The following is a 24688-nucleotide window of genomic DNA, read 5'->3' as shown; positions in this document are numbered from 1 at the left end:
AAGCAAAACAACGCAGCACCAAAACCCCCTTTTCCAACTGAAATAAGCACTAGAGAGTGTCGTGTGGGGTCTGGGACCCCCGGGGGCAGTGATGGGCGCGGGTCTGTGTTGAGGGACCCGGACCAACACTGAGCCGAGGCCCCCTTTTCGCGTGCTTTTCATCTCGACGTTTGCAGGGCAGCGCCGGACAAGGCGAGGCGAGGCAAGGCGAGAGGCGGCTTCTCGGGGCCGGCTTCGAGGCCCGAGGGGCCGCCCCTCGCAGCGGGCTGCCCGCGGCTTCCCCGGCGGCCCCTCAAGGCGGAGCCCGGGCCGTGTCGGTGTCCGTGTCGGTGTCCGTGTCGGTGTCCGTGCCCGCCGTGCAGAGCCAGGCCCGGCCATGCTCCCGCCGTGCCTCCGCCCCAGGCGGCTGCTGCCGGCCCCGCCGAGCCGCCCGGCCGCCACCGGAGGGGGGCCCGCCCGGGGACCCGGAGCCGGCCGCGGTAAGGGCAGGGGTGCTGCGGGGGGCCGGGGTCAGACCGGGGCTCCCAGGCGGGATGGGGACGGTGTGGGGCGAGGCAGCTCGGGGCTTCTTCACCTCTCTTCGCCTCCTGGCCCAGGTGGCCAGAGGTGAGGTGGGAGGGAGGGGGAGAGCCCCGGAGATGCCCGCTGGGGGCTGAGTCCCCCAGAGACCAGAATGGGCTGGAAGAGGGGGTTCCCTTCCCACCCCACCCTTGGCAGGCTCCCTCGGTGCCATGGGCTGTTTGTTTCTCATCTCCAAGCTGAGCAGGCTCACAAGGTGGTTGCGAGTTACAAACCCTCCAAGTTCGACAGAAAAATCCTCCTCTGGACCGGCCGCTTCAAGACGGAAGAAGAGATTCCTCCAAGGATCCCGTAAGTGTCCTGACATGGTCCTGCTGAGCCGAAGGGAAAGAGGTGGGGTGTGCCTGAGCTGAAGCTTTTCCGAGGGGTTTGAACCAGCCAGCAGCTCCAATACCAAAAGCTTTGAGACAAATTAGAGGGCAGAAGAGTTTCCTGTGCAGGTTATAGGTTAGAAAGAAAAAGAATCCCTTACTGGAGACCTCATAGCCTATGCTGAAGAACTGGGTCATGGGTAGATAGCCTTGGTCATATATATATGTGTGTGTTTGTGTGCACATGTATGTTTATGTAGATAATGTGTGTGTGTGTGTATATATAAAATGGCTTGTTTATTTTGTTTATTCCTAATGTGTAACCAGAGAAGGAAGTTGTTAGTAAACTGTGTTCTGTTTATAGCTCCCATAAAGGCTCTAAGGGAGCTGACAGTCCCAGAATGATTACATCAACCAAATTAGAATTTATTATTGCTTGAAGAAGAATTTGAGGGAAAAAAAAAATAGATACAAAGGTTATGAGAAAAACATCTCTTCCTCCCCAAGGCAAATCCAAGGAAAACCAAGTACTTGACATGGTCTTAGCCTTGCGTTGACCTGCTTCTCACCTCAACTTGGTGGAAGTTACTGTTCCCCAAGGGAAGGTATGAAACCCCTGCAGTGCCAACTGCTGCCTTTTTCTTAGGCTGTGGTGTCTTGCCATGGTGTTTCTGTCCGGGACATGGCTTTTTGTCATCGCAGTATGTCCCTGCCTAGGGTGGTAGGTTCAGCACAAGCAGCATACAGAGCTATGCACAGCAAGTGCATCCTCTAGCTGCTCCTCTTACTGTTTGTTCCTGACTGCAATGCTGCTGTTTCCCAAGCTGGGCAGCAGCTTTCTAGAGGGTCTGACATCTCTTGCTCCGTGTTTATCCCACAGTCTTCCCTTAGGGAAAGGTTCAGGCAGCTATAAAAGCTTTGAGTGGTTGGACAATTGAAATAGTGGAGAGGTGTTTGTAAAGGCACATGCCTCTGCTGATCCACACACATGCAAACAACTTGCTTCTGGCCTCACAGGTATGTCACCACTTTCTGTTTTCCGCACAAGCGATGTCTTTTTAAAAATCATCATAATATGCTAAATGAAGCTAATTTTATGACATTGAAGCTGAACAGTGTCACTGCTTTAACTGTCAATAAAGAATGCAAGATACTGTTACCTTTAAACAAAATCTAGCCACTGAAGATATTTTGTACTAAGGCTCAAATCTGTAGCCCTTGGTCAAAATGTTTAAAAAAAACAGCAAAGAGCTGTTATGAATTCACAGGTTTAACCAGAGTCTCGATGAAGGGTTGAGTAACACAGGCCCTAATGTGCAATTAGAGATGATAATAAGGTCTGCTTTCCTTAAACCAGAGGCAGAAAGCAAGGAGAAAGTGAAAATCTGCTTCAGAAGATTTTCAATTAGTGTACTACGAAATATGATTACGTTAATAAGCCAGACTAATAACATTTGCAGTTTTGCTTTTGTTCTTACAAATGGATCCTAGATTAATGGTTTTATGCACTGATCTGTAGTGTGGTTTGTTGTAAAGAGGTTGTGTTTACCACTGTACACCACAGAAGCAGTGACTTAAAACCGCAGGCACTGTCAGCTATCAACAAGAAACCTGCCACACACAACGTGTGTGTGTGTGTGTGTGTTGTTGGGCACGGGGGTAGTGTGGCATAGCTGCTCATGACTTGTCCTCCACCATTCCATTAAGCCTTCTAGAGAAGTAATGGATATACGCGTGCATATATAAAGTCAATTTAAGAAAATATGAAAATTGTGCACACTAGCCAGTATTACATTGGAAAATCCTAAAAACAGTACTCCCAAGTATAACTCCTGGCTCAGGAGATGGCTTAGCTGAAAGCCTTATGAGGACTGTAGTGATACGGAGACGTCCCGCACTCCTGGTGCTCAGCAGCACGCAGCCAAAAACTCGGAACCAAAAACTGTGTGAGCGGGAGCTGCACCAACAGAGCTTGCTGGGCTGCAGAATGCCTCTCTGACAGCAACTACAGCCAAAAGCAAGGGCGGATTTCATTACTTTTGCCTTTGATGATGAGGAAAATTAATCTTTAGGTATGCGTTCTTGTAATAGCAAGCAGGCTGACATCAGCTGCCAACTTTAAACAATAAAGCTGCGGCTTTTTTAAAGAACTGACTAAAAGTTCTAGCTCAGAGCAACACAGACTGTTATAATCACATATCTAAGCATGTAAAGTCCCTAACCTACAGTGTACAGGATGACATCTTAACAGGTTAGGTACGACAGCAATTTATTTATAAAGATTATTTTGAATAATCATGGAACTTGCTTCCATCATTTCTTGTTAACACCACATATACATGTATTCTTCTATCAGATTAAAATAGATAACCTTCCCCCCATTTCACGATGTTTATATAGAATTTAAGGTGGGATTTCTGGTACAATTAGCCCAAGTATTTAAGTGCAAATACTTACTACACCAATAAACATTTTTTTCCTAGCTCAAAACGTTCCTAAATGCACTAGATGTTGTTTTTCTATTGGAAATGGATTAGGGTCACAAAATACAAAGCTCGTGGGTGGCACAAAACTAAACATCATAGCAATCTAAAGATGCTTGCTTTACAAGCCACTTTATTTTTTACTCTGTAGCGGTGATGTTTGTGATGTCTAGAAATGCTTTTTTTTTTTTTTTTTTTTTTTTAAAATGATTCAACTCAAAAACTTTAATTGCAGGCCAGAGATGCTAGACAGGGCAAGGAACAAAGCTCGAGTTAAAGCTTGTTACATCATGATTGGCCTTTCCATTGTTGCCTGTTTTGCAGTGATTGCTTCAGCAAAGAAGGTGAGTACATTGCTAGATAGCTAATCTGTAGCATATTTAGAAATGATGTAATTCAGAGAGAAATTAATGGAGAAAATTCAAAGAGCAGCAACTTACAGCTGCCATAATCTCAGGTAATGTTCCTGTTACCCTGGAAATAAAGCAGTAAGTGGGTGGTGGTTCCCAAGATCTGATAGCATTCCCCAAGTGATGGTATTCACAACATTACTCTTAAGGAAGTGCTTTCCTTCTGCAGGCTGCTGCACGTCACGAGTCGTTAACAAGCTTGAATTTGGCAAAGAAGGCCAAGTGGCGGGAAGAGGCTGCGCTAGCAGCGGAGTCAAAGACGAAGTAACTTTACGTGAGGTGCCAAATGTTGTTGTACGAGGAAAGTTAACTGTTATCAAGAACAGTTAGGGATTTCACCAATAAATGGGCAACTGCACTATTACACACACTACGGAGCTAACAATAGTAATTACAAGATCACAGAAAGAAATTGAGGTCTTCTTAAAAGATACTGTACCTACCTGTTGCATATGATTAAAACCAGTAATTAATATCAAAGATGATGAGGTAGTTTCCTGAGTATGGAAGGTAATGGGCTGACTTAGTTTCCACTGTCTGCCCTAAAACTCTTCTTTCAGCCTTGATTTTGAGCTCTGTTACACAGATTAAAGTTCCTTACTGGAAGATTAGTTGTATTTTTGGAATGAAAGATTAAATACAGCAAAGACCAAGCAGTTCTCTCCTACATAGAAAGGCTGAGAGCTGGGGCTGTCCAGCCTACAGAAGAGAAGAGTCTGGGGGGGGGACCTTATTGCAACCTTTCAGTACTTGAAGGGGACTTACAAAAGATGGGGAATAACTCTGCTCAGTCTGATAATGATAAGACAAGGGGGAATGGATTTAAACTAAGGGGAGATTTAGATTAAGGGCTAGGAGGAAATTCTTCACTCAGAGGGTGGTGAGGCCCTGGCAGAGGTTGTCCAGAGAAGCTGTGGATGCCCCATCCCTGGAGGTGTTCAAGGCCAGGCTGGATGAGGCCCCTGGGCAACCTGATCTAGTGGGTGTCCCTGCCTATGACAAGGGGGTTGGAACTAGATAATCTTTGAGGTCCCATCCAATCCAAGCCCTTCTATGAAAGTACTGAAATTGCAAAAATAAGACATGCAATTCTAAGTACATAACAAATTTATCAGCCAGAACATTTCAAGTTTTATATACTGAAGGGAGATTGGGGTAAGTGAGGGTAAGGGAAACAGATTGGTAATCCCATGATTTCTCAAGTCCTTACAAAATTCATGAGAACTCCCACAAGTGGTTGGTTCTGCATGTGAAGACAGGGCTGTGAGTATCATATAAGCATGTGTTTAAATATGTTTTGTAAATATCCAACCAAGAAGGTTTCTGTCTGGTGGTACTACATAGCTTTACAGTGCAGAAAACAGCCATTTGGAATTCATTTGCCTCAATGTTGTATTCAAAATTGCATTTTTTCCTAGTTTAAGAAGCCGCATTTATTAAAACATTAAATAAATACAATAGACTTCTGCAAAATAGGTTTTATTGTTTTCTGTATGGTATTTGGAGATTTAACATTCCATAATATTGCATACTACTCATGTGTTTTGTTACAGTAATGGGCCTTTGGCCTGGATTTAAAGATGCACTATTACTATCTGAAGTCAATACAGGTATTTTAGTTTCTACACATTATATGAAGATCTTGTGCTGTAAGTAACTAAAATATCTCATTTGAAATTTCAGTGAACTCTTGAGGTCGAAGTTAAACTTTACATATCAATTGGTAGACCTATTACAAAAGTCCTCAGTTGTAAAATTTCATAACTTTAAACCAACTGAGAAATAATAAGAAAGACAATAGTGCATCTTTTTTATTTTTTTGAAGACAGACCCGACAATAAATATTTTCCAGTTGCAAACTTGTTCTACAGCTAACTTATTTCTGTGCCAACATTATTACTGTTTTCTGATTGCTGCTAGCAACAGTGTTTAAAGCAAATACTAGAAAATTAAAAAGCTGTATGAACCAGTCCTCAGAGAAAAGTGCAATGATGAAGAAATTAGATATGATTCAGTGTATCAAGAGTAGGGAACTGAAAAATAATCTTATGCTTTGCATAGTTGCATAGATTAGCTAGCTGGTATTCACATTTAAGCAGAACAAGTGGTACCCTTTTAATACCAAGACCCCCCCAAACCAAAACCCTGGATTTTGAAACAAACTTTGTAAATAATGGGGCACTTCAGTACATCATAAAATGCCCAAATACTCCCCTGCCTCTCCTATTTTCATGTTCACACCCCTACGTGCAAATGACTACACCAGAGCTGTCCATAAGACATCATCTCTGGCTTTATACTGTTAATTAATGTGCTTTTAAACAAAATATGAAATAAATCCAATGATAAAACAGGAAAGGCCATATCGTATTTTATAGTTTAAAGAATAACTAATGAGATATATATATATTTAACTTTAGGGTAAAGCAAGTGTTGAGTTTAATTAATGGTTTCATTAGCCAAAGTCCATCAATTTTAGTTCCCTTTTAAACTACTACACTTAAATATATCAGAGGCATGAAATATATTTTTCTAAATGCATAAAGTGCAGTCACTAACTGTTCACAGATTAATATATCCACAAAAGTGAAGACATTTTTTCAAAACAAATATAATACTTCATATATCCCCTCCTTAAATTTTCAAGTCTTTTAATCAAGATCTTTATAGTTCAGATTTGGTTTAAGTCAGAGGGGCTTATAAATGTAATGTTTACAGGGTCCTCCAAATAAAAGCAGGCACAGCTGGTTATGTAACATTATCAAAACAAGTTTGTTAGACACAATGGAATACCCTGTTACCTGAATAATTTTTATATATTTTTTAAACACTAGAAGAGCATTGGAATTTAGCACTTACTAGTAATCCTGGTAGACTTCCATGATCACTACCCTGTACTTTGAACCAATGGGGGGAAGGAAGGTCAGTATATGAAATCCTAAAACTCTAAGAATAAAAAGGGCACAAATACAATCATCTAACATCTGAAAATTTGGCAGCTGTACTCAGTATTATCACTCTACTCAAAATTGTTGTATGCTGTACAAATCTAGGTTTAAAGTGTCATTTGCTAAAATATCTCATTATCCAGAGTTCGTGAAGTAACAGCACTCCTTATATACACACTTCTTACACCTCTAAATTCCAGTAAAAAGACTTCAAAAAGAGGTTTCTTTCCTGCCAGTTACATCTTAGTCAAAACTGACCATTAATCTTAAAAAATCCACTTCAAGTCCCACATTCAAATACAATATAGTATATATTGCTGTAACATCAAAGTGAAACGTCTTAGAATCTTAACTTGCACATACAAAAATTCTAAATATAAAATGATACGGTAAATGATACCACCTTGAACCTGTATTTTTCAGTGCATTAAGATACTGATTAGTGACAAGCACAGTGCCATAGGATAAGTAATTTGGTGTTTGAATTGCAGCTTTTTATGAAGTATGAAATGCTGCCATATTCCAAAGATTTCACTTAACCCAGGAGTTCGATGTTAATACATTAATTACAGGTAAAGAAACATACTTTAGTTAACCCAAAGAATTTCTCCAAATGAGACATACTACTAATATTCCAGAAACACTATATGCAAGTCCAAGCACAGCATACATTTTTCTGTATTCAAAACTGTTGATACCAATATTAGAATTTTGTTTCTTTTAGTGTTTAAACAGCAAACACTGTGTATTGTAGAGCCTAAATATTTAGAATACAGTAACTTCTAGTTAGTTTTGGTGTCCACACACCTAATGCTATTTACAGTACAACAAGTTTTCATTCAGCTGGAGTGATTCTCTATTCATTCTTCACCGCAGTATTTCTAACCAAATGAAAACCGACTTATCTAATTGAAAGAGCAATTCAAGTGGCAGTAGCAGTATTTGGTCAAAAACGTAACACCTACTGTCTCAACTTTTAAGAGGCTACTGTTACTAGAAAGGCAAACATTGCAATGTTTCTCAAACTAAAGTGGTGTTTGGCAGGAGACAGCTGTAAACCATCTGCTTTGTATTTCCAGCTTTGCAGATGACCATCTCTGTCATTCATAATTGCAGCATTCTTGTGGTAACTACAGCAACTGCTTTCACAGCAAAGTACTGTATTTGTGGCTAACTTCTAATGCCATTTAGCAGCTTTAGTTACAGAGCACGCATCAAATGACAAGCAAGCTCTCCGCTGATTCCAATTTGGAAACCTCTGAAACAGTTCTCTTCCCAAATGATTCAGAAATATGTTTGTTATATTGCGTAATTAGCATTATATATATATCTATTATGTCTTTAAATACATTTTATAAATAAATTCCAACAGTGTGTTGTAAAGTAAATAATGTAAGAAGTTTCACAATTTAAATAGATATTTTTCACATTCCAATTCAGCTTCTTACAAGCTCATCTTTATTTCATGCCTTAGTTCTGAAGCAAAGTTTTCGCTTCAATACAAGAGGTAGATTTGATAGACTGGGCAAGTCAAGCCTACTGCCAAAAACACAACTGTCAGTAACTGTATTGCTGATATGCAGTTTGAGACTACATGAAAGAGTCAGAACCACTGCCTAAAATCCTACCGAGTCTTAGCTTAACAGTTCTTGTTAAATCACATTTAAATGCTTTACTTTAGACATTACTCACGGTTGTTTTCTGTACATATGAGAATGAAAAAAACACAAATACAAAACAAAGAACAGTTGTATCTAACAATATATAAAAGTGCATGAGCTGCTTTCTTCATCTATTTCTGCAAAACATACTCAACTTCTCTAACTTTGGCCATAAAGAAAAGACCTCTAGAAAAAAAAAAAAAAAACTACATGTGTTTACATTTTATGCTTGTCTTCACTTTAATAGTTTACAGCTGAAATCCCTCCATTGGAGCCTCCTGCTGTTGGAACACAAACTGCTGTTGAATTTCATCCACCTGAGGTGCAATACTGGAATCCTCTTCTTCAACACCAAAGTAATGCTCTATGAGTTCAAAAGCCTTTTGGTAGATTTCTTGGTTTTCATGCCTCTGAAGAAATTCAATTTTATCAAGTCCTAAATTCAAAACAAAACATTTTCAAAATCTAATTGCTTCAGAAGAATAATGAATGCAAAGGCTAATGTAAGTATGAAGACTTAGTGGTGGTACTCACATTAAAATAAAAAGGCAACCCCAAACCATCTAAATTAATTCAATATCAATGATCTTCACACATAATTGCTTTTTTCCTCTCTCTCCATTCTTTCTGCCAAGTAATATGCCTTTTCTTCCATGCTAAATGATCCTAATGGATAAATTAAGGAATTCCTTAACCCATGTATTTCTAGGTTTAATTTTTTGCAGCACCTTCTGCTGTTCAAACTGGTTTTAAAACTATAGCAAATGAGTAGCAGTTAAGATGCGACGGCAGCTACCCTTTCTAAAAAGGAGCATTCCTTATGTACAAAGAAAGCAAAGTAGGGAGTCAGGATAACACACTGCTTCCTGTAGCAATTTCCAAAATCCCCATTTCTTTTCTTTTACTCCTGCAGTCTTCCACAACTCTAAATTCTATCTCCTGTTATGGAGGTGTCTCTGGGCACAGCCTGTTACTTTTTTTCAAATTTAGTTCTATGATTTGAAAATGCTGTCTTTTCCAAAGACTTATCATTTGCAAGCTGGAGGGAATAACCTCTGCTCTGCTGGCAGAAAAGTGCCTGGAGGTGAGTTAGGTTAGGACTCAGAACTCCTTTCTAGCTGTTTAAGATAACTCAGTTTTCATTTATGTTGGATTAGGAAGAGCTTGTAAGAAACCCTTCCAATGAAAACAGAGGACAAAGAAATAAGGGTGATGTCATCAGCTGTTTCCCCTACTGAACTTGTTCTACTCTACAGTTTCAGTTGCCTACTCAACTAACAACAAAAAAAGGAACTAGACATTCAGTAGGTGAAGTTTTGAACAGACTCAAGATCTTGACAAGAATAAATTCCTTTAAACTCTCCAATACTTATTCCTCTTATACATTAGATTGCAAAAGTATGTTCTTTGGGTATGCATGATTTTAGAAATACAACTAACTCCTTAACAGGGAATTCAGATTTACTGGTTACTTTGCAGAAAAATTAGTACTATCTAGTCAGATGTAACATAGCATCAGCTATTAACAGTTCTAGCTGACTGAAACACAAACACCTACCAATTCCTTTCTCGTCAGAAACTACTAGATAAGCCTCCATAAATAATGCTGGATTCATTAGGAGCCAGTTTTAACAAAAATTTTGTTAAATCAGCAGTATCCAGTCATTAAATTCTACAAATGCAATTTTAGTTTTGATAATCTGCTTTTAATATGCGGTTTAACTCCAAGTCTTAAAAAAATAACAAACAAAACAACAGAAAAAGGTACTTTCACAAAAAAACAGAAACTTAGTAATTTTATCATCTGAAGTGGATTCTTGCTAGTACTGATATTTACTACACTAAGAAGTTATTGACTTTGTGAAGAAGTAAAACAAACTTTGATCTCGCATCCCTATTGGTAATGAAACTACCAGACAGGATTATATACTAAACTATATTTTGGGATTGGGTGATAGTTTTGCAAACCATGGTTCCAATAGACTAGAAAACCTACCTGTTCGTTAAATATTTCTGAGAATGTTTCACTTAAGGCACATTTCAGAAACTGACTGCAGACAAAAACATCTTAACATTTTCTGTATTTAATCACTTTTCCCACCATGCTGTTATTTTTTTTTAGTCATTTAATGTCCACTTATGCTTGAAAAGAAGAAATATTACATTAAACTCACCTACAAATTTCAAAATGGTTCATAAGGGATTTAGAACCCAAAATATAGAAATTTAGGTGTGCAGTTTTAAAGTAAGTAATTTCTTACCATATGCTTCCTCTATAAGGGCACAATAAGGATTAATGCCCATTCCATTTTGCTTAGACTCCTGCTCTCCAAGACGCAGAATATTTTCAAGTCCATTCAAAGCCACCTGTACTATTTTTGAATCCATCACAGTCAGGAGGTCACAAAGAGGCTTGGTACAACCTAGTGCTACTAAATACCTTTAGAACAGCAGAAGAACAAAAGGGGTTACAGGAGGTGGGGGAAGGAGGACTGATAAACCAGTACTTTTATTCTGATATACTACTCTCACACACATTGGTTATTATTTTGTCAAAAAAAGTCTGAAATAAAAATTTTCTAAAACCTTAGTCTGAAATACAATTAATACTCTACTTTATCCTAATGGGAAAATTTGATATGCATATTCATAACTGGACTTTCAGGCTTTTAAATTTTAATATTTTATACTGTCATTTCAAGATGAACTACTGATTCAAATTGTTTAGTATGTTAGTGGCATTCAGAGAAACTAGAGAGCATTTTATTCCGGTTATTCAAGAAATCCACTCTTTGTAGTATTTTTAATAGCCACGGAGAGTAGAATTTTAATTAAACTCCATTTCGGAAAAAACACAGGTATCTGCTTTAATGTAACATTGACAGTGACTTTAGAGTGTGCAAAGAAAACATTAAATTTGCTGAAGCCTCTCCACAGAGAGATGCAATCCAACTGCATAAGTTTTCTAAACAACTCTCCCAAGGCTTTCAATTTCCAAACACTGAAACTGTTCATTAACTGTTGAAATTGTGTCTGACAACATAATACAAACTCTGTAAAATAACTTCATGAAGGCTTTAGGCATAACACCCCTGAAACCAAATGGCTTCAGTCAATTTATCAATTCTACCGCATATATTCTACTTATCTTTCTGAGCTTCTAGGTGATTGTCAATGTACACAGAGCTTCAAGAAATTAGTTTGCAGGTTTTTCTTGCTCGTTTGTTAGGATTCAATTGCAGGAAAAAAAATGCCTCAGAAAAGGTACTTAGGCAGAAAAAACACATACACAATCTTACCTAATCTGTTCAGGGGTTCCTCCTGACGTTGCATTAGTTATGGCCCATGCTGCTTCTTTTCTGGTGCGAAATTCAGCCTTCTGAAGAATTTCAATCAATATTGGAAAAATATTTGCATCTATAACAGCCTAAGAGATAAAATGAGGACGTTTAATAATAATTACTAAAGATTGAGTATACAAAGAGCAAGAAGATCAATACGCTCACTACAGAAGTCAGTAATGCCTCTTCATAGCAAAAGAAACGCTGTTTTGTTAGAAGGCACCACACTAATTAGAAATGCTAAACCGAAATTCTAACTACTCTAACATTGCAATTTGTTGGCTTCTCTCTGGTGAACAGTTGATGACCTTTTTACTGGATAGACCTGTTAAAAGATCATGTAACATAAGCTCTAAATCTGAGTTTTTGAATTGGAGATCAAGCTTCACTCGATCTCAGCAAAAGTTTGGCCATTTTATTCAGGTTTGTCATCTCCATAGAAAAGACCATTACTGTAATTGGAGACTGTATAACATTTTCATCTCTAATTCAAGGAGAATTAAAAAAATCATACTGAAATGTATTCCAATTCTGATTTCTCATTTTTGTCAAACAGAACCTTTTTTTCCAGGAAATTCCAGACACCTAGAGAAACCGGCAGGATTTCATAGTTAACGACAAGGTAATTCAGTACTGATGACATCATCCAATTTCAGCCAAATGCTCAACATTTCCCAATAGGTGGAATTGGTAGAATTGTCCTTTTCACACAAACTAGTCCAGTGAAACATTCCAATTTTTTTAAAGTAAAATTGCTTATTACTTTAATAACAGGTATATTACAATGTATAACAATGCTTTTACAAGGTATACCTGAATCTGAGCTCTATTTCCTGCAGTAATATTAGAAACAGTCCAGCAGGCTTCTTTCCGAATAGATTCCTTGGGACTACTAAGCAAGTGCAAGAGACAGGGTAACGCAGAGCAGTTCAGAATCACCTAGAAAAATTTGAGAATTGAAAATTGTTTTGTATGTATATGCATATATAAATCACGTTATGGATAACGTCATAAGAAATGTATTTTGCAACACATTTACACTACTTAGAAGTATGAAAGATAACATCCTGCAAAATTAAAATGCTCAATATGGTAGTGTTTGAATAGACGATCCAATTGGATAGATAAATTGGAAAGAATGCCCTCAACTAAGTTAACACCAGAAGAATAAAGACAGGAAGGCTATGTAAGGCTGTTTAAGACTTGAGTATCAACTTTTACACCACCAAGAACTGTAAATTTTATTTGTTCAGTTGCTTGCTCGCTTGTTTTTAAAGCAACAGATATTTTCTATTTAAGTCTTTAGTGAAGTCCACTCCCAAAGAGCTTAAAATAAATTATGTAATTAACTGATTTCATTATTTACCCTCTACTCTAGTACTATAAGCCTTTTAAGCACAATTTTCTTCAAAAAAGGACCTTAATTTTCCTGCATAGCTTCAAGCTCAATTCTGTTTTTTTTTAGGATTAAAAAATAAATATTTATAACAAATTGCATCAGTCGGTTTGTCATACAAATAGATACCATGTATCATACATACAAAATTCAAGGACAAATCAAGTATGAGTATTGCTTCCAAAAAATGAGAACTCTGACTACATTTGAATACTTGAAAAAGGGAATTAGAATGGAAAAGTGAATCCCAACTAAGAGAAAAAAGTTCTTTTCCTTATCAACGGAAATCAGCATTCAATGTTGCATACAGAAATGAAGTAATCTGCTGCACACAGTGCTGTAAGAAAATGTTCATTCTTGCAGTAATTTAATGATTAAAATACCAGTTCAAACTGACTGCCAAATTAACAACATAGATTTGGACAGAGTTTCCTTCACTGATGCACACAAATAGCTGTATTAGGTGTGTATTTTATTGCAAGCTTTTAAAAGAATAATTTATACAAAGATTTGTAACCATTTTTCTTCCTGCCAACTTATTTTTCTTTAATGAATTAGTCTTACCTGTGTTTGAATATCATCTCCCGTAACAATATTTCCAACTGCTCTTAATGCAGGGGATACCACCTTGTAATCATTATGCCTGGAGAGAAATATTGCTTGGTATTACCAAGTGCTACAGCATAATTTTGCATTTTCAGTGAACAAATGTTTACTTCAGGTACTAAATTTTTAGTTATAGAGAAAACAGCATTATTTTGTCCTATTTAACCAAGTTTAAGAAATGCAACCAAAGAAAGGGCACCTCTGTGGAATGACAAAACAGAGTAATCTATCTGTTCAACAGACTCACTTCACCCAGCTCAATTATTGAATACAATACTGGAACCTGCATCATCCACAGAAAGTGTATACTAAAACTTAGCAGCCCTCTTTTGTAAGAGAGCTTTCCCCTTTTGTAAGTCAATAATCTTAGAAACCCGTATCTGAAGCCCCCATTCCCACATTCAAGTATATGGTATGTAGGGGAAGAAAACCTATTCAGCTGTCCTACAGCATCTACACAAGAGAAAGCAACCTCACCCTCTCCTGAGAGCTGTACAAATGAGCTTTTCACAGGGAATTGTGCTAAACTGTCAGTGTTGGGAACTACCATCTCTGACCTACTCTGTTGTCCCCACGTAAACACAGGAACTTAGTCTCCCTTTCTAGGAAAATAATGAACCACAGAACAAACATACTGGAATAGTTCAAAAGCAGCCCAAGCCTGCCTCTAGACTTTGTGAGTTCAAAAATTCTTTCAACTACATCTCCTAGAAAGGTAAGGAAACAAAATATAACAGCATCAGAACACTTGAGCTGAGAAATTTAGTTACAATTAAAGCTTCAAGTTGTCACCTTCCTATTCTTCCACATAAGTGAAATTATGTAGAAGAATTAATTTTTTTTTGAAATATAAAAGACTACTTTAGAGAAAGCATTTTTCATTGTTCCATTGATTCCTGGAAAATTTCCAGGAGTCAAGAAACCTAGCAAACAAGTGAAAAGGTGTCAGACTGAAATCAAGCTCATTATGCCTCATGAAATAAATTCAAACTATAAGTGAAAAAACAAAACTAAGTTTGAACTCCTTAATATTAATATCGCTATAGGACAGTTAATGGCGAAGAGGGGACTTACATCAACAACTCCACCAATCTTCGACACACTCCAGAATCAATAACAGCTTGGATTTTATCATTAGGTCCATCTGAAAGGTAAGAGAGGGCCCAGCAAGCATCTGCTAATACATCCGGGTCACTGCTAAACAACAGTCTTGATAAAACATTTAAGCAAGGAGCAACCTAGGTTAAAGAAAAATGTTGCAAAATTCAGTGTTTTATATTTTTAATCTTTCAGAGAACATTCTGAAAAGGAATAACTCTGCAAAACTATTTACTGCCAAAGCACATGAGTTCAATAATGAACTAGGACCTAGGTGAAACATATCCTGATTAAACGAGATAACCAAATCAAATTGGTGGATTGGCTAAGTTTTTAAAAGACTACTTATTTATATACCTAGTGTAGTATCTATGTAATTGCACAGCTTAAAACAAAACCTGCTTTTACATGTAACTAGATGATCGGAAATTACTGATCCATTTTTAAAATCACTTAGAGAATAGAAATTCACAGTAACAATGCTTTTTGATATAGAAGTACCAGAGGTTATTTATAATAACCAGTTTACAGTTGTTTTAACATAAAGAATCTCAGAGTAAAATCAACATTCACTGGAATAAATCAAATAAGCTATGGCTAACCTCATTTCAACTGTTAGCCCTGACCCTCATGTCCTCCACACAAACATATGGAGCAAACTGAACCAGACCATTTTACTATCAGTTGAAACCTGACATGTTTTAGCTATACAGATGAATCTCACAATCTCACACTCTTTGTAGAACTTAATTCTTTACCTTGCCTTGGTTATACAATTTAGCCTCCTTTATGTATCCAGCTGGTGCTATTGAAGTTATTCTTACTAGCAGCTACCCACAGGCTATCCTTTTTCCAACAAGGTTGAAAAGGTTTAAGCAGCAAGAAACCTTGCTTTTTTGCTACTGGAACAAAATACTACTTACAGATATAAAAATTGGGTAGAGCAATAGCAAGGTGATTAATTGACATCAGAGATCTCCCTTCCTGTTAACCTCTCTCCAAGAATTTTTAAGTAGCAATAACAGTAACCACTATTCCCTAACTTTCAGCACGTTCTCTCCAAATTACCTTTAATGAGTATTTAATATTGGCCTAATCTACCATAATATCCAATGTACAATTCCATCTTATATTGTCATTAACATTACCAGAAGTTAATTTCATACTCAAAATAAGAAGCTAATACCTCTAACTAGTCTTTACATTACTGCCTTCCTAACTGGAGAGAGGTGGAAGTGGAGAGCATATAGGCAAATGACCTCTATCATAGCAGTCTGAATTAATTCAATTTTCTGCTCTGTGACTACAAGAGAAACCTTATTTCTGCAGCATGAACTCACATCTTATTAAACAACCATAAAATTAATAAAGAAGAAAAGCTTTAGTTATAACTCTCATCCTCTAAAAAGTTCTGGAGAAAACACAGCTCAAAGGGGTTTGGTCCTCACTGAATTACTTGTCCATCATTTCATAGCAATGAATGACTACCTGCATCTGACTAAGTAAGATCTCAGGCTTTTAAGTAGTTTATTTTTTTTTGCCTGACAGGTGTCAAAGTAGATGATTTTGTGCAGATACAAGAGATGGACAAGACTGTGCGATCACATTGACGAGATAAAATCAAGTCTATCTCCAGATTCAAAGATAGTGTCTAACAACATATTACAAATGTAAATCTTCATTTTTCTGATTTCTTGAAATGAGTACTTCATTATACCTTACTGAAGTCTGGAGGTGGATTCTTTCCTCTACAGAGATTTGAGAGCGCCCAGACCGCATTTCTAGTTGTTGTAAGACGATTTGAATTTGTTAACAGTCTGTCAAAGAGATGCAATAATATTAATTAAAAAATAGTCGCTTTTCATTGAAAAAGTTACGTCTTTTTCTCTTCTATTATTACCAACAATGCCTCATAACAGGAAAAAAATCCTATTATTGGGTACTAGTTTCAATTTGTTTCTCTTCATAGCTGACATGATGCAAGTATTCTCTTAGAAGGGACTGAATATTTTGTATGGACGTCTCATTCCTAAATCAAGTATATATGCATATAAAGCAAAGCACTGCTCAGGTGGCAAATCGTTTAATCTTTTCAGAGAGGGAATCTGGAAACACAATACACCTTCAAGTTAACTTTGATGTTTTCATTCAGAAGATGAAATTAATAATTTTAAAAAGGGTCCATAAAATATTAGAACTTAAAAGACCTAAAAAAAAAAAAAAAAACAAAAAAAAACACTAATGTTTTACTGTTTTTGCTGAATAGACTGTGAAAGATTCAATACCTGAAAAATCAGGTTCACTTTCAGATACATACCAAATTGTTTGAAATCTTTAAACCCTTAAGTCTTTGAGGAAGATAATTTTAAGCTATTTTACAAATGTTTTATAGTATTTCAAGCAAGAATAAATTGAAGAGTATTTGTGTTGGGTGAAGTTTTTCCCTGCAATGAAGCTCCTTTACATCTCGTTATAAGTGTACAGTAAATACTGGAACAATAATCCTAGTGGAACCTTCTGGTGTAACAACTAGTCCACACAGCTCAACTCAACAACCAAATAGACAGCAGGACTGGAGCTTGGAGCTACTGGACAAGAGTAGGGAAGCCAGGGAGGACAGCCTACCACACAACCAGCTGGAATCACAGAAACATACATATGACTTAAACCACCTCTCTCCCAGTCTACATATCCAGAACTCTGAAAGAATTCCACACATCACAGAAACTTCATACTAGTGATATGAAACTATTCTCTTTTTGCAGATATTTGAAAGCTTCTAGTCACAGATGAATTAAAGATATACACGAAGCTCAGATAATCCAAAATGTTAGGCTCATAGAAATAAAATGAGAAATATTCTCAATTTAGCAAGAACCTTAAAGTTTTAAGTTGAAGTTTAGCATTACCCGTATCAGTAACAATTTGAAATACTTACTCCAAGAGTGGTGGTAATATTCCACAGTTTAAAACAAAGTCTCTGCATTCTGCATTATCACCAGCAATATTACCAAGAGCCCACACTGCCTTAAAAAGTAAAGCATCCAAGTGAGTTTATACACGCTTGCAAATCAACATTTACAGATAATGTAAGTATTTTTACAGCAAATGCTATGGAATCATGAAAGTCTGCAGTATCACTCTGACTATAAAATTTCAGAAGACTACTGATTTATATAGGACTTTGTGTAAGTTCACAAAAAAATTAGATTACCTACATTTGAAGTTATACTTTCAAGAAAACAGTCTTCTGTTCTGAAAGTACACTGATTTAGATGCTTTTCAATAAAAAACATACATAAAATCTTTTCAATAGTTACATTTGCTCACTATGCATTCACTGATGTACTAAAGCTGGCTCAAAGCTGCACACAATGTTTAAGGAATAAAAAAGTTAAATCACTAACTTAAATTTTCAAACATTCCAAACTCATGCTAAATAAAAGCCAGTAAGTTGCAGCCTCTCTTAAACATAAAAAGAAATAAACAAAAACAAACAAGCCAAAAAAAAAAAAAAAAAGATTAATGAAGACTGTAAAACAATAAGGTAGAAGGATATAGGAAATTAAGCTGCATGGAAACTTAGAAAAAAATCCACAAACATTGTTTTCTACTACATTTTTTGTATTTTTGTGTTTTAGATCCTCTCAGCCTATAAATAGCACAAGAAGTGAGGTGCTTTGCAAAGTATTCAGTAACATAAAATAAAAAACAGGTTCAAAGGGACTTGAAAGAAACAGGGAAAAAATAGCACGAGGGAAAAAAATACACTGAAGGTGAATTCCTATCTTTCTGGAGCCAGATCAGTAAAATGGAACTCGAGACCTCTTTAACCAGACAAAAAAAGATTCATAAATTGATTTTATAGTTACAAAACACTGAAAGGAAACAGTTACCTGCTCCTGGACATCTTCATGTTCTGAACTAAGCAACTTAATAAAAATTGGAACAGCTCCAGTTTCAATTACAACTTTGGTGTGTAGAAAAGTTCCAGAGGCTATGTTTGTCAAAGCCCAAGCTGCTTCAAACTGTTGAGGAGCAGAAAGAATACTATCTCAAACAACTCAGCATAAAAAATAATAAATTCACTCAAAACAGTTTGACATGAGAGTTGCAGAGGTGACTTTTCCAACTTTTTTCCTTTCCACTGAAATGCGGTTATATTACTATTATTTTCTTCTATGGAAACTACCATAATCTTTACTGACTGGCACAAATTCCTTTTGTTTATGCTACATACAGTTGAATTATTTGGTCTAATATCCACGAGCACCAGGCCTAAGTGCCATTTAGCTGGCTACCAGAAATAGGCGATTACTAATTACACCTATCACACGTTATTTAATTTTCTTCTAAGAATTTAGCCTTTTGGTTTCATGTATTTTTACAGCTAAAATTTCACGAAAGAAAAAAGGTACTACGCTATACCCAAAACATAAAGCAGATTCCACTCACACATCAACGCTGATGCTCTCAATACACCACTCTCTTGAGCAAAGCCTGTTTTCCACATCCAAGAATTTGACCAGCTGAATACATCACCCTAAAGACTACTGTGAAATTCACAAGTTGGGCCACAATTTCAGTGGCAATAATTAACGCTTCAGACAACTAAAACTTACAGCTTGGATATACAAAAATAATTTAATTATGCTTTCCAAAACTGTTATGGATGTTTCTAATCCCATTCCGAACCATAAATTAGTACCAGCCAAACTCACCTGCAGTGTGTAATTCTCATTCCTCTCTAGAAATTTCACAAATCTCTGTACTACTCCTGGTTTTTGGATGACTTCATCTATGGGTGGATTAGGTTCTAGATTACAAAAACAAACATATTTGCGTAAGTCTAATGGAAAAGACCACAGACATTATTTTTTCAGTACGACACAAAGCAAGAATATGATTCTCAGGAAGTTCTTACCATAAACGTTTAGCAATCATTTTAATCTCAAAAGAGAGAACTAAATTTTTGGCTTCAGAAGACTGCTGGATCATCTCCATGAAGTGCTATAATTCGGTAAACACCCTATTGTGTATAATAATAGTAACACACACAATTACCCATTGGCATGTTAGTAGCTTGTTACAACACTGTTCCTTCAATCAGGAACTCAGATCAGCAGTTACTGTTACATACTACTTTATATGAACAAACATACCCTTGTACAGCAGACTGTACAAATACCAGCATTAAAGACTGCTGGTCTATTTATTTAACGTCTTGAATTTTAAGAACAACAAAGTTAACACCATTCTTTGACAGGCATATCACTTTTACCCCCTCAAACACAGAACTAGAATCAGAAATTCAATCACTGACACAAGCACTAAGTACTGTTAGTGAGCAGTTTGTTACTGCCCTGGACACTTTAATCAAAGCATCCTTGCCTTTGTTACTTTGCCTGAAAAATTTAACATTAGAATAATGATGTCTTTTGTATTTAGCCATTAGGTTTGAATGGATTTGTTAATGCTTTGCTATAAACAACACTTGAAGCATCAGCAAACTATTTTAAAGTGAAACAAAACTACATGTTAACTGATTCTATATGACTAGCAATCATAACAACATAGAAATAAACAAACAAAAAAGCAATGTTTACATACCTTTAGATAGCAATTTTCTGAATTTCTGAGTTGCTGTGAGCTGCTGATCAGGATCATCTGAGAAAATCATCTGCACCATATCTACTGTAATAACTTCTTCCTAGAAATGAAAGGAGGACTTCTTAGGTCTAGTACACAGCACATAAACAGCTAATATTCTAAATATATTCTAGAGTAATTACCTCTGGAATAGGTACAGTAGAACTGACATCAGGATCCTGAATTGGACTTTCTACCATAGATTCTTCATTTCCCGGGAGAGAAACATTTCGGCGTTTAAACAACTGAACAAAGAAAAAAATGTTGGGAATATCTCAAAACTTAGCATAGAAAGGGTACTGATGACTTACTTGAGCAAATGTTTCCACCAATATTAGCCAAAGTGTTTCAACTACTCACCTTCCCAATCATCCATGCAAACAGCTGAGTACAGTAAAGTTTGAAGAACAGAAAGGAGAAAAACACACCTATACATAAACAGCACTGTAAGCCTCGAGGGAAACCCTCAAGTTCTTTTTTAATTAGAAAAGATCTATAAATGTCTCAAATGTAAGAAAAAGAATCATAGAACATCCCAAGTTGGAAGGGACCCACAAGGATCATTGAGCCCAACTCCTGGTAGACACAGGTCTACCCAAAAATTCAGACCACATGACTAAGAGCATAGTCCAAATGCTTCTTTAACTCCAGCAAGCCAGATGCAGGTCTTCCATTGTTTTATCCCTCATAATTCTTTATACATGTATTTAAGCAGAAAATAGTATTCCACAAGCTACTTCGTTCGTAGGCCAAAATCATCAACACAGAGCCACAGTCTGTGTTTCAGCACACCACATTCTGTTAAAGGGGGAAAGTCTAAACTCTATGTACCTATGTACCTACATCTAGCACACAGTTTTAGAAAAAATAAAATACTTTTAATATAGTTGGAGGAAAACATGGTATAATTTCAAGGTGAACTTTCGAATTATGTAACCTTAAATGTTGTGTGTGTCCAAAAATCACTTTGGCTTCATGAACTGACTATGCTTAAAATACATACCTGCACTGTAGTGTTTAACAGGCTATACTTAATGAGTGCCTCATCATTTTCTGGCATGCAAACATAGCATTCATTACCCTGTTTTCTTCCAGAAACCAAACCTATTTATTATTTTGTTTAGTCCTGAATCCACTACTACACTTACAGTCTGTAATAATCAATAATTCTAAGACTATGATGTTGGTATCCTTAAAAAATAAACATGAGAATCCATGGAGTGTCTCAGATTTCACCTCTAAGCATAACAGTGAAACCTCCTACTAAGTTCTGAAGAACATTTTGTCCTGAAAGTTGTCTATAGATATCTACATTTCAGCTGTCACATATGCCCAAAACTGTGTAAGCAGCTCCACGTTTATATCTAGCCATACAAACAGGAACCTAAAACAAAGCATTATCTCCCTCATTCAACACATTTCTGGATTGGGCACAAACCTAGGCACTAAACAACTGCAGAATCCTGGACACAAACAAGTTTTAATTACATTTAAATCCACAAATGGAAGAAGAAACAATATTCCTCTTTTTAGAGGACCAGCTGTTCTTTCTAACATTCAGCAATGACAAGCAAGATCCTGCTTGAAACATAAACTGTTTTTTTGTTTAGGAACACGGCCTATCTACAATTTATAACTTTTACTGGAGCAAAACTGTCTCTTTTCCCTGCATAAACTTGTTCCTGACAGTGCAAAAACTGCTGACAACACTAGTCTAACGATTAAGATTAAGGTATTCTCATTCTCACTGTTACAAAAACCAGCATGGGAAACAACCCCTTTATTTATATATAAAATTTAACTATGCAGTATTTATTACAAAATTCACAAAACTTTCACCAGAAGCTGCAATTCAGATGAATTCATTCACAGATAAATACTCCAGTAGGATTCTACTTCCTTTTCTTACCTATCTGACCCAACTAACACAAATTCTTTTTCCAAGCAGTAGCACCACTCTCCCAGGAGAAAGGTAAGCATTCCCGCCTCAGAGGAGACTGTAGATCAGTGCCTGGGACACTCTCTAGGTGTTGGGAGACACAAGTCTGCCACTTTAGACCAAGCAGAAAAACAAACTGTATTCCTCACTTTCCAGACAAACTACTAAACATTTTGGAAAAGGAACTACCACCAACCATAACACTATATAATGTACTCGGATCACTAATAATTCGGTAAGGACAGCTGCAAATATTAGAAAAAGAGAGTCTAGAGACCGCTATTTGTTGGCTACTTTACTAGGCTACTGATAAAAGCCCTTGAACAACCTGAAGTACAGCTTCAAAGATGAAAGCTGCCCTCACCCCTAGCACTACATCTTTGGTCCAAACTCTAGAATGGAATCCAGGTTTTCTGATCCTTATTAGATACAAGGGTATCTTTCAGCCCAGTCCTACATGTCTAAACCTAGATTAGAGATTAAATTTAAGCCACAGGTATCTCCTCGTGTACCCTTCTGATTTAGAAGGGCCTCAGCTCACTGTTTTTGCTTTATGATCTGACTGAGAGGTACCTGGTGCTCCCCAAGATTGCACAGAAAACCTCATGCTTTGGATTCTGCTTCACAGGAAGAATCTAGTCAAGGCCTTTCACATATGTGAATTTAATTTCACAAGCACTTAACAGTCAACAGTTCATGGAGGTGCTTACCTGTTCTTCCCTTTTCTGTTTCCGAAGCTGGATTCCTTCCTCTTCTCTTCGTCTGCGCATTTCTTGAGGATTAAGTGCATTATTCTTGTAGCTTTTCATTCTGAAGTTATCCTTCCCCGGGCTTGACATGTTGTCTATTAAAGAGAAAGAATTACTTCAAGAGGACAACAAGAAAGCAAACCTGCCATCTCCTGTGCTACAGAAGTATCTAGCAACACTTATACGTACACCTGTAGCTGTTGGCAATATCCAGTTCGTCAACAAAAATCTCCAAGAGAGAAAGCAGAGAAAAATCTTTGCCTAGACAGTCATTTCTAAACTGCAGATTAAATTGCAGGTCATCTCAGCGATCAGACGCTTCATTAAGGGGCATAAGCTAGTGCCAGATGAAGTTACTGATCTTATGAGCAAACTGTAAATTTTTACACAGTAAAAGCAAAAACACTATTTTGCTGAATTTTGACATAGATTTGAAGGAACTGTCAGCAAGTACAGGAGCTTGTTTTTCCCTCTCAGAAAGTAGACATCAAGTGTATTCAAAAATAAGGACAAATCCTAGAAGAAAACCTGCAGTAATTACTGCTTCATTTAACATCCCACTGCACTGCTTTTTTTTTTTTTAATGCCAATTGCACAAACAAAGCAGGATCTAAGGGTTATGCTAAGTCTCCTTTTAATCTGTATACAGAAAAAAAACTCTACAGAAAAAAGGGGGTCAGCAGCACCCAGAAAGGCATACCCTTTTCAATTCTAAGTTAAAAAAAAATTGACTCATTTTAATTAACATCTCTTTTGATGTATAAAGAGGACGGGAATCTGCCCATCATTTCAGACGCATCAGTTGTGGAAAGATAAAAGCGATACAACGTGATCTGTCACCGAAATGATCAAACTGACTGAAGAAAGGTTGTTAATAACCTAGTGCTAATTTTCAAAGCTAGAACCGAAGCCTTCATCTGAGGAATAATTAACCGTCAAAAATACGGTTCAAGACTCCAAGCAAACTCAGTCGTATGAAATTCTTTCACAACAAGACCACATGCAGAAGAACACCTGAACTACACTTTTACAGCTGTGCCACACGGCTCTGTCAACTTCCGCAGTGAGATTCGTCTTTTTATTTGCAATAGCAGCAGTACCGAGGACTGCTTAGTAACAAACACAGGCTGGAAACAGGCCCTCAGCACGGCCCCCCCCCACCTGTCGCGCACCGCCCCGTTACCGGCCCGACCCCCCCGGCCGAGCCGAGCCGAGCCAGGCTCCCTCAGCCCGCTGCCCTCTCCCCTCCCCTCGCAGCAGCCTCCGACCTCTCCCCGGCAGGACGCCCGCCCCGTGCCGGGGGCGCACAGCGGCTCCCGCAGTCCCTCACCCCCACGAGGCGGTGACCGGGGACTCACCCATCGAGGCGCAGCCGCTCGGCGCCCGCCGCCTCCACGGGAGAAACGGCGCCCGGCTCCCGGCGTAAGATGGCGGCCGCCGCCCCGCCCGGGGGCGGGCTCAGCCGCTCCCAGCAGCCTCGGCGGGAGGAGGAGGAGGAGGAGGAGGAGGAGGGGGAGG

General features: G+C 37.7%; 2 protein-coding genes across 2 annotated transcripts; one reads left to right on the top strand and one right to left on the bottom strand.

Moving 5' to 3' along the window:
* The first annotated feature begins 199 nt into the window (after positions 1-199).
* On the top strand, positions 200-6264 carry FAM162B (family with sequence similarity 162 member B). The gene is made up of 4 exons (XM_084514565.1): positions 200-479; positions 759-870; positions 3609-3717; positions 3953-6264. Exons 1-4 carry the CDS (start codon positions 377-379, stop codon positions 4049-4051), a joined length of 423 nt encoding a protein of 140 aa, XP_084370691.1. The 5' UTR covers positions 200-376; the 3' UTR covers positions 4052-6264.
* On the bottom strand, positions 5247-24669 carry KPNA5 (karyopherin subunit alpha 5). The gene is made up of 14 exons (XM_084514563.1): positions 24529-24669; positions 23132-23265; positions 20626-20727; positions 20444-20543; positions 19555-19649; positions 18730-18861; positions 17772-17860; positions 16551-16650; positions 14810-14973; positions 13694-13772; positions 12547-12672; positions 11692-11819; positions 10654-10832; positions 5247-8828 (listed from the first exon to the last, which is right to left on the bottom strand). The coding sequence occupies exons 1-14, from the start codon at positions 24530-24532 to the stop codon at positions 8641-8643; spliced, it is 1620 nt and encodes a 539-aa protein (XP_084370689.1). The 5' UTR covers positions 24533-24669; the 3' UTR covers positions 5247-8640.
* Between the last annotated feature and the right edge of the window lie 19 nt (positions 24670-24688).

This window comes from Aythya ferina (assembly GCF_964211825.1).
Source record: "Aythya ferina genome assembly, chromosome: 3".
In the NCBI taxonomy this organism is placed as follows: Eukaryota; Metazoa; Chordata; class Aves; order Anseriformes; family Anatidae; genus Aythya; species Aythya ferina.
The sequence above is the reverse complement of the archived record's forward strand: the minus strand, read 5'-3'. Positions and strand labels throughout refer to the sequence as shown.

Excerpts from the sequence above, each read along its gene's own strand:
- FAM162B (XM_084514565.1), top strand. The coding sequence starts at position 377 with ATGCTCCCGCCGTGCCTCCGCCCCAGGCGGCTGCTGCCGGCCCCGCCG. Across the intron at positions 480-758 it reads GGGACCCGGAGCCGGCCGCG|CTGAGCAGGCTCACAAGGTG; the intron begins GTAAGGGCAGGG and ends CTCATCTCCAAG. Across the intron at positions 871-3,608 it reads GAGATTCCTCCAAGGATCCC|GCCAGAGATGCTAGACAGGG; the intron begins GTAAGTGTCCTG and ends CTTTAATTGCAG.
- KPNA5 (XM_084514563.1), bottom strand. Across the intron at positions 14,974-16,550 it reads CACCTCCAGACTTCAGTAAG|GTTGCTCCTTGCTTAAATGT; the intron begins GTATAATGAAGT and ends TCTTTAACCTAG. Across the intron at positions 12,673-13,693 it reads GAGATGATATTCAAACACAG|GTGATTCTGAACTGCTCTGC; the intron begins GTAAGACTAATT and ends AAATTTTTCTAG.